At 31.4% G+C, this 9,846-nt stretch overlaps 1 protein-coding gene across 1 annotated transcript; it reads left to right on the top strand.

Moving 5' to 3' along the window:
* Window positions 1-2,603: 2,603 nt before the first annotated feature.
* Window positions 2,604-6,536, top strand: LOC107962305 (dehydrogenase/reductase SDR family member 12). Its single transcript, XM_016898626.2, has 10 exons — window positions 2,604-2,782; window positions 2,876-2,937; window positions 3,345-3,464; window positions 3,575-3,674; window positions 3,843-3,923; window positions 4,246-4,295; window positions 4,427-4,577; window positions 4,677-4,733; window positions 5,848-5,969; window positions 6,094-6,536. Exons 1-10 carry the CDS (start codon window positions 2,714-2,716, stop codon window positions 6,302-6,304), a joined length of 1,023 nt encoding a protein of 340 aa, XP_016754115.2. The 5' UTR covers window positions 2,604-2,713; the 3' UTR covers window positions 6,305-6,536.
* The last annotated feature ends 3,310 nt before the right edge of the window (window positions 6,537-9,846 follow it).

The raw sequence follows: 9,846 nt of genomic DNA, 5'->3' as shown, positions 1-9,846 counted from the left end.
ATGAGACATGAATGATTATTTGAATAATATTTTGATTGCATTCTTGTCATGTTAGGTTTATCATATTATTGACTTGAATTATGGAAGTACTACTAAGTTTTATCGCTTAGCATATGGGTTTTTTTCCATGCACAGGTATCAGTAGATCTTAAGGTCCCAAGGAGTGAAGCATCATCCAGATCGCAGCTCTCGATTCAGTAAGTTTGTATAGTCTCATTTCGTTATCAATAAGTGGCATGTACCTAAGATTGATTAAGTTTCATGTTGTGAATTGTCATTTTGGTACCTTGGATGAAAAAAAATTGATTTGATTATAAGCATATGAATTGAAAATGTATATGTGTATGAATCATAGGACTTATATGGACTTAGATATATTTAATGATCTTATGTATCAAGTTGTTGTGATGTAATACTCAAATATGTTGTAATTTCAGTAGGTAACATTGCGAAGACATACCTTCAACGTCAAGATGTGAACTTGCCAGTAAAAGGTGTCACAACTACAATCCTCTGATGTCGCAAGGTGAGTTCGCTAGAATGTAACGTTGCGACATCCCCTGTTCCATTTTTGTGACAATACCCCATGTTCTCCAAAGTCGCAATTTCCTCTATGGAAGTCACGATGTTGAGCTTCTACCTTCGATGTTGTAACGTGATTCCCTTAACGTCACGACATCAACTCAGTAAATTTGAAAATTTTATATTTTAGTCCTCTGTTAACATCGATTCTTCGTAAGAGCTTTGGTAAGCTCATTTAATTCACGGAATTAATTAAATAACATATTATAATTAAGTATTGAATCTAATAGCTTGCCTAAATTGTTTATTTGATATGCGGGAGCTGCTTCGCAAGCTACGTTGATAACTGTATCCCAATGAACCACAATATAAGAGTTACCAAAATATTGAGCAATTGAATTTAAGGGATTAAAAGGTGTTGGCCCTTCCTTAGCTAAGAACTAGTTAGAGTCAACCAAGTGAATTCTATAGCAGTTAGACTGTTCATTGCTTGAGTGTGTTACTTGTGTGGTATCACTTCTAAAAGATTAGACATATAATGGTGGCTAACCGTCACCCGACATGTGCCAGCTGATCAGATTGATTGGATGTTCTTTTATTAAGAGTTCAAAAAGAAATATGTCAGCAAACTATGTCTGGAAGATTGAAAACAAGAATTTATGATGTTGAAACAAGGTGATATGCAAGTAGTCGACTATGAATGAGAGTTCTTACGACTTAGCAAGTATGATCTCGAACTGGTACCAACTGAAGAAGAAAGTTTCAAGCGATTCCTTCAGGGAATGAGAGATGAGCTTTGAGTTTAACTAGTTTCGCATAAACTTAAAAGTATTCACTGATCTAGCTGAATGAGCAAAGATGGTTAAGTTTATACATTATGTAATTTTTTTTTCAGTTTTAATTTTCTTTGTGACATTGAGGGTTAATCATAAAAGAATAAGAAAATATAAAAATTATTATCTTGAATTTATGGGTGTTTCCATTTTTTATATATATTTTCAATCAAATTTAGCTATTCAATTTTGTTGTTTTTAGCTTTTTAGGTGAAAGTGTTACAAAGAAAATCAAGTTTGCAAAAAAAAAAAAAGACCAAATTACGCCATATGTAAATATTGAGATTTTTTAGAATCAAGACTAAATTGGCACAATGTACAAATGTTGAGGGTTAAAAGTTGTTACTATGTCGATTTTAAAAGTTGTCACCATTATCAAGCTGATGATAAAAAAATACAAAATTGAATAATTAGGTGATTATTTTATAACTTTTCATAATTTACCTTTATTTAAATTTACTTTATTTTCAAAATTTAACAAATTGACATGATTTTTAGGATTAAAACGGTACACCCATGAGATGCACAAATAAGAAAACTAGTTCCTATATATTTGCATTAAATATTTTTTAAAATATTGTTGTGTGTCATCAAATTTCTAATTAATTATTGTATTGATAACGCGATCTTTTTCCCGATCTTTATAGCACGAATTTAAAATTAGTTGAATTAAAGATTTTTTTTATCTTTCATGTCTATTGTACAATTTATTCTCGGAATTTGTGATTACTCATTTCAGTAATATTATCTTCAAAATTTGGACTTGGATTCTTTCTTTTAAGTATAATGTACCAAAAATCAATGTTTTTAGAATCGGACTGGTGATCGAATTAGTCAGGGCCACCGATTCGTTAATCCAACATGTCTTTTTAGTTTGATTAAATAAATAATTTTAAAATTTTAAAATTTTAAAAATATGGTTTAACCTCGATAATTTTTTTTTGATTTAGTGATTCGTACTAATTTCTTAATTATGGATGACTCTTGGGGGGTTGACAGGGACCCAGCCCCTCTAAAATAGAAAATTTTACATTTTGACCTTTTAAAATTTTAAATTAATAAAGACAAAATTATACTTTAATTTTCTAAAAATAATAAAATTTTAATTTAATAATTTAAAAATTACTTTTTTTATTATTATAAAAATTACAATTTAATTTTAGCACTAAAAAAATTTCTGGATAATCAACTAGCTTAATTCCTTTATCCGAGTCAATACTAGTCAATTCCCGATCCTCCAATTGGTTCAGACAGCAGAGCATCTAACGGCAATATATTTAGCGACGTGGGAAAGCAGCAGACGACAAACACAACCAATTTCAAGGTCTCCTCTCTACAATGTAAGAACCTAAAAACAAATGAAAAATGCAACTTTGCACTTTGAATTTCACATATCCATCACAGCACTAATCATGTTCCTTCTGAAGGTAATCACTTCCCCTTTTCATTTATTATTGTTGTTAAAACTTATCCTTTGTATTGGGGAGCTTACTGATTTTATTTTTTGCTTTGTATACAAGACTTGGCGGGCATCTGCATTTGGAGTTTATGGTTACTTGAATTTCACCAGAAATGGCTTCTTGTAAGTTCACTTGTTGCCCCTCTTGCAAAACCTTGCCCTTTTTTATGCAGCAAAATTGACGCTTTTATGCATATTTATTCCTTTTCTGCTGATGGAATAAATGGTTTTTCTTATAACATGATAATTGAAATTATAAGAACTCAAGTTTGAATCCTTCAATAATAATAATAAAAGCTAATATAGGTGGTCAGAAAATATATCTGACACTTGCACATTTTCTTGATTCTGTGAGTTTGGGTTTAAGTTATTTGTTTTTTATCGGCGCGTATTTTCACTAGTTGTTGCCTAATATTGGTTTCTCAGTACTGTTCAAAGAAGCCAGCGCTCTGCTCATCAAAGATTAAGTACTAGGAAATGATCTTTTGACATTATTGTATATTGTTTTTAAGATATTCTTTGATTTTCAGGGAACACTCCAAGAAATTCAAACCCGAAGATATGGAAATACGAATAGAGGGGAAGAACTGCGTGGTCACAGGAGCAAATTCTGGCATTGGTTTTGCTACTGCTGAGGCTCTTGCATCATGGTGTTGATTATTTTCTGACCTTTTTGCTTGTTTGATTTATTAAAAATAAACTTGCATGTACCTGCATTCTGTTTTCCTTTTTGTTCATGTTATTATGATGTTTACCGTAGTGGAGCAACTGTCTATATGGTGTGTCGTAACAAGGAGAAGGGAGAAACCGCTCTTTCTAAAATTCAGTCTTCAACTGGCAATCCAAATGTTCATTTGGAAGTAATTATCATCTATTCCTTGCTAATCTCTTGTTTTCCATGATGGACTCTGAACAGCTTGTTTCTTTGGAATTTTCATAAATTAAGCCCTTACCTGTTTACAGTTTTATGGTTTATAATTTATCTACAATGTTTCAGTCTTAAATTGCTTATAAAGTATAGCTTGCAGGTTTGTGATCTTTTGTCCATCAGCGAGATCAAGTCATTTGCATCCAGGTTCTCTTCAAAGGATGTTCCTGTTCATGTTCTTGTAAAGTTCTATTTTGCTTATTACTAGTTAAAGTTTCCTCCAAGAAATAGTAGTTGTTCTACAACTAGAAATGGGTGACATCATTTAAGTTCTAAATAACTAGTACTTTTCTCCAATATCTGGTTGTATATATTTTTCTACCATTGTGAAACACTTGTCTTTGTTCTGTTTCTAACTTTATATAGACTGGGATCGTCTTCTGTTCCAATATTAAATGAGAAAGGGATAACATTTATTTAAGAGTAGCCTGCCATTCTGCTAAACCATTGCTGTATCATGTAACGCTTATGATTTTCTTCTTCTTAAATTTTATTTCCTTTAGGTCAACAATGCTGGACTGATGGAGCACAAACGAATTACGACATCTAAAGGGTGCGCTTTTCACTTTATAACTACAAAAATATTCGATACATCATGTGTTCTGTTCCTTCATTAAAACTGAGGAAAAAGAATAGAAAAAAATATTTGATGTCTTGTCTTTCTTATTTCCAACGTGCCTCCAGATTTGAGTTGAACTTTGCTGTCAATGTATTGGGCACTTATGCCACAACAGAATTAATGTTGCCTTTGCTGGAGATAGCTTCTCCTGATGCTCGAGTCGTAACAGTTTCATCTGGTGGAATGTATACTACTCCCTTGACCAGTGATCTACAGGTAGTTGTTTTCCTTGTCTTGGTCCATTCCTAAACCCCTAGCTATAGCGCTAGCTGAATTAATGGATACTTATGAATTCTCCTTTCATTGTAACTGCAGTTTAGTGATGGAAAATTTAGTGGGGCAGAGCAATATGCTAGGAACAAGCGAGTTCAGGTCAGCTAAGTTGATAGCTTTTCTACTGCTAGAAGTTATCAAAAAGTTATTTTTCTTTTTTGCTGAAATAACATTTTACATATTACATTAGATTTGGTAATATATTGCCAATCATTCAACTAAATTGAACTATCACAGTCTAACTTACCAAATTTTAGATTAGGAAAAAAAGGATATTATTGATATTATGTCATAGGCTTTTATTTCGATTCTGCTGTAATGTCAATGTGATGTATTATTTTCATTTTCTAACTCTAATTGCAAAGTGCAACAACATTTTGAAACATATGGACATATCTAGCTAACTCTTCTGGACGAAACTAATTTGGTTGATTTTCTGTTATTGGCATGAAAAGAAATGCATTTCAGACAATTAATTTCCTAACTGGGTTAGATATCGCTGCAACGTTTATTATTTTTCCATTGTTAAACTCAATATGCCAAGAAAGTATGACAGAAAGAATGTAACCCTGCTGCATGCTTGATGGGCCACTGGTTTATTGAACATGTAAAAGGGTAAAAAGTTTACTGTATGATTTTCTGACTGTAGACTTCATAGACCTCTTGTTTACCAAACATGACAAGAGGAAAATCTTGCACCCATCTTTACCGTAGAACTTTGTGTATCTTCCACTCTGCCCTTATATGGTGCCTGGTGGAACTCATGGATTTTGTGCACCACATATATTTGGGTCCACACTTTTGCATATTTGTTTGTTAAGATGGTAATGTTTTCAATATAGGCTTTGTTATTTCCAGGTAATGATTAGTAATAAGTAAGTTACTTAACCAGAGGGGGAGGAGGTAGAAAGTTTGGTAGTCATTAGGATTGGTAAACACCGCCTCTTAGGCTGTTCTTTCATGGGGCTTAACCTATAAATAGAGAAATTCAAATCATGACATTCAGGGTGCTTTCTCTACTGCACCTCTGCCAATATGGAATCTGTTCTCTAAAGTTCATAATACACTGTCATGATTGTCTTTCAAAGTTGATCTTACTTGTATAACAAGTGATAGCCCTCACGATGCCAAGCTTGTTTTCTGTGTTTCACTTCCCAAACTGGGCAGCTAGCCCTTGAAGAAATGTCTAAACCTTGTTGCTATTTTTTCTTAGGTAGCACTAACTGAAAAGTGGGCTGAGATGTACAAGAACAAAGGAATTGGGTTTTACTCGATGCACCCGGGCTGGGCTGAGACACCTGGAGTAGCTAAAAGTTTACCTGACTTTAACAAATGGTGAGTTGTTTCTTCTTCCAAGCAGCAACTCGACTCCTCCTACTCATCTTTGTTCAATACATGACACAATGATTCCTTTTTCTGTTTTTATCTTGACCTTTTTACCTTTGCAAATGCATTGCAGGTTATCGGGGAAGCTCAGAACTAGTGAAGAAGGTGCGGACACAGTTATATGGTTGGCTTTACAACCTAAAGAGAAACTGGTATCTGGTGGTTTCTATTTTGATAGAGCAGAAGCTCCTAAACACTTAAAGTTCGCAGCTACAAGGCAGTCTCATGCAATCATAGACTCTATTGCTGATACTCTACGTTCCTTGGTAGTCTCAAAAAAATAGTTCCCGACCCCAAATTGTCCCAGGAATCTGCTTGCTGCATATTACTTCTGCGTTATGCTGTTTATACGTATCTTTAGCTCATAGGAAGGATAATCAGCTTTATATTATAATGTTTTCCATATGTGCATCGGTTTAGAATGGGCACTTTGAAAGGAACTGTATATCAAATTCAGCTATAGCGAAAAAGAAGAATCTTTTTCTACAATCAAGAAATAGGACAGCCAGTTCAGTAGCATTTGGCTAAAGGAATATTCAAATGATGCAAAGTTTCTTTCTCAGGAATTTTCAATAAGCTGTTTATACTCCTTTTTATGTTCATAGAAACAGATGTTCTAAAATAAAAATTTTCCCAAGAAAATTTCCTTGAAATGCAAGCAAAGAGCAAAGCTGATGAACTTTCCTAAAAAAACAAATGCCAAACCTCACAAGATTCGAGTTTTACTTGCATTAAAAATAATATTCATCTCAAAACTTAAATTTAAAGTTGATGATTCAATTAATAGATATTTTTTTATACATTCATAAAAATCATACAAAAAAATGATAAATGAATCATTAAAAAATGAAAATGATAAAGAACTTTTTTTTTTGTTTTGTTGAATTTTATTTGTGAAGTTTCAACTAGTTAGTTTAATTACAATAAAGGAGTTCTCTTTTAGGAAAACACAAAATAAAAAACCTCTATTGATGACCTAATTAAATAGAAGGGATAATTTAATAAATAAAATGATACAATAAATAGTAAAGATTCCTTTTGAACTTTCAAATTACTATTTCGAACGAAAATTTCTGTTAATTATTTTTTGTTGTTCTTTACCCATAGTTTTATTGAATTGAAAGAGCTATTTTTTTGCCACTATATTTTCGAAAATGAACGTTTAAATATCCTTCAAAACTAAGTAAATAGATTCGAATTATATAAAATGCTATTAATCTGGCGGTGGACCAAGATATTATTACAAAAATTGGTGAATACAACCAATTGTCATTAATAATTTCATCTTTGGACCAAAAACAAGCAAGGGGTGGAATGCCCCAAAGAGAAAGTGTACCTACTAAAAAAAACAATTTGTGTAATGGGCGCGTACTTTCTTAAACAGCCCATAAAAACCATAATTTGGCTTTTCTCGGGAGAATATCCAACCATAGCTTCCATAAGTTAAAAAATTTTGGTTACCGAAACGAAACTCTTTTTTGTTATGATGTAAAAATAAATATTTTTATTTAAAATACAGAAAATAACTTAAAAATTCTATATAAAAATATTTTACAAGGAAAATATGATATTAAGGTTATTGATTATTTTCTATCTACTTGGAAAAGACTTAAACTACAAAGAATGTCTAAAGTCTAAAAGCATAAAATCAAAAAATAGTATGGACAAATCGTGAACAAAACTAAATTATCATAAATGGTTAGAAAAATCTAAAAAGATCTAACTGAACCGAATTCAACTTAACACATCCCAAATGATTATAATATATATAGGTTAAAATATTCTCCAAGCCCCTATAATCTTGGTACATTTGGAAATTAATCTCTTTAGTTTTATTTTCAAGAAATCTATCCTACTTTTCATGTTTCAAAATTCATATCCAGTTATTAACAAAGTTAAAATTCTTTATATTAAATTCATTGGTGTGATGTTATAGAAAATGAAATTAGAGAAAATGAGAAACAATTTGGGGTTCCAAACTCCCTATGGAAGTGTTGGAGGTTTGGCATTGTGGTGATGGCAGGGTATGGAATAAGAGGTTATTGGGGCTAAAAAACCTTCACTAATTCTAGGATTGAAACTGAAGAAGATATTTCTTGTTTCTTTTCCTTTATTTATAGAAGCCCTAATCATAACGTGAGAATGAAGTCTTGGAATCTATCAAAGGCTTGAATCATGGAGTAAGCTTATGAGTAGAGTTAGAAAATTTAGATTCTAAGGTCAATTTTTTAAAAAATTAAAAAGTTTATAAAAGTCAAATAAATTAACGCATAATATTAATTCCAGATAAATCGATGTATATGGTTAAATGTAAGATTATTACAAAACTATTAAAACAATAACTAACAGAAAAGGCACATCGAATACATTTGAATAACGCATATTTTTTTTACAATTGTCCAGGACATTTTCTCATGTGTTGACATCGTTGAATTATCTTCTTTTTGTTAATGTTGTTAAAAATATGCCCTTCTTATGTTATCTCTATCATTGGGATGATAATTTTGTAATCTTAGTTCTCAATCTTGGATCGGCTGAAAGGTTTTTAAGGCTAAACTTAACTCAACTCTTTTAATCCTTTTTTGAATTGGTTTATATTACTTTGGCTATTCACTCTTTTTTCTTGTTGCTCTTCCTCTACTTCACTAGTAAACTTTCTTTTTAAAAAAATTCTCATTCCTGTTAAACACTTAGAATAAATAAATCTAAGCCTTAAATACAAAGGTTTTCATGAAGCCAACATACAACTAGTCATTTTCTTTCACAAAAAAAAAAAACTTAATGATTTTTGGTGTCATGAGAATACAACATGTCAATTTTCATATGCAACATGTCAATTTTCAAACATAAGATTCACAATAATCACACTAGAAACAACAATTTTGAAATAAGAATGTTGCATTTCTAATCAATAATCAAGAAATTTAAGATTATATAAATACAACCAATCCTAATTTCCTGAAGGATTTGTATTAAGGCTTACGGTTTAAGATTTGACACATTAAACCTTAAACCCTAAATCTCTAAAAATGATTAGAGATTTTGTGGTTTTAGTGGGTGGAGAGAGATTTATTTATTTCTATATAAAATAATTTATTTTATAAAATAAATCTTTTGAAAAAATTTTGATGGATCATTTTCAATTTTTTTGTGAGATCAATTTTTTTGTTGGGTTATTTTTCAATTTTTCAATTATATAAAATTTTAAAAAAAGTATAGCTAATCTTTTCCCTTTTTTGTGGGTCAATTGATCCCACAATCGTTCAAGTGGTTCCGCCACTAAGTGAGATGATTTTATGGGAAAATTCTCGGAGATGAGAACAAAGCTTGTACTTTGGAAATCGGACAAAAAGAGAAATGATAGAGGAATTTGAAGCACTCATCAAGAAAATTTCAACAGTCCAAAGATGAGTTGTTAACAAGTAACAAAAATGAAGTGTCAAAACATTCAAAGTATATATAATGTTTCAATGGTTGTAAATGAAAAATTATATGTAATACCCCAAGCCCGATTCGATTAACCGGATTAGGATCTTAGGTATTACATCACTGATACAGACAAAACCAAATCTACTTATACAAATTACAATCAATTACAAAATCTCAAATTAAATGCATAAGTAAATACAATTACAATACATGACAACGAGGTTACAGAGTTTCTAATTTGATACCCTAACATATTACATTTATCATCAATTGAAAGATTCTAAGTACATATCAACTTTGAACACACCACCTAATTGGCTCTGTATGCATAATAGCCTAATATGTCACTCCTTTGGCATAGTCTTGACATCGTCCCTCCTAGTGCAGACTCATATCA

This window comes from Gossypium hirsutum, chromosome A06 (genome assembly GCF_007990345.1).
Source record: "Gossypium hirsutum isolate 1008001.06 chromosome A06, Gossypium_hirsutum_v2.1, whole genome shotgun sequence".
Classification (NCBI taxonomy): domain Eukaryota; kingdom Viridiplantae; phylum Streptophyta; class Magnoliopsida; order Malvales; family Malvaceae; genus Gossypium; species Gossypium hirsutum.
Note: the sequence above shows the minus strand (reverse complement) of the source record. Positions and strands in the feature narration are given on the sequence as shown.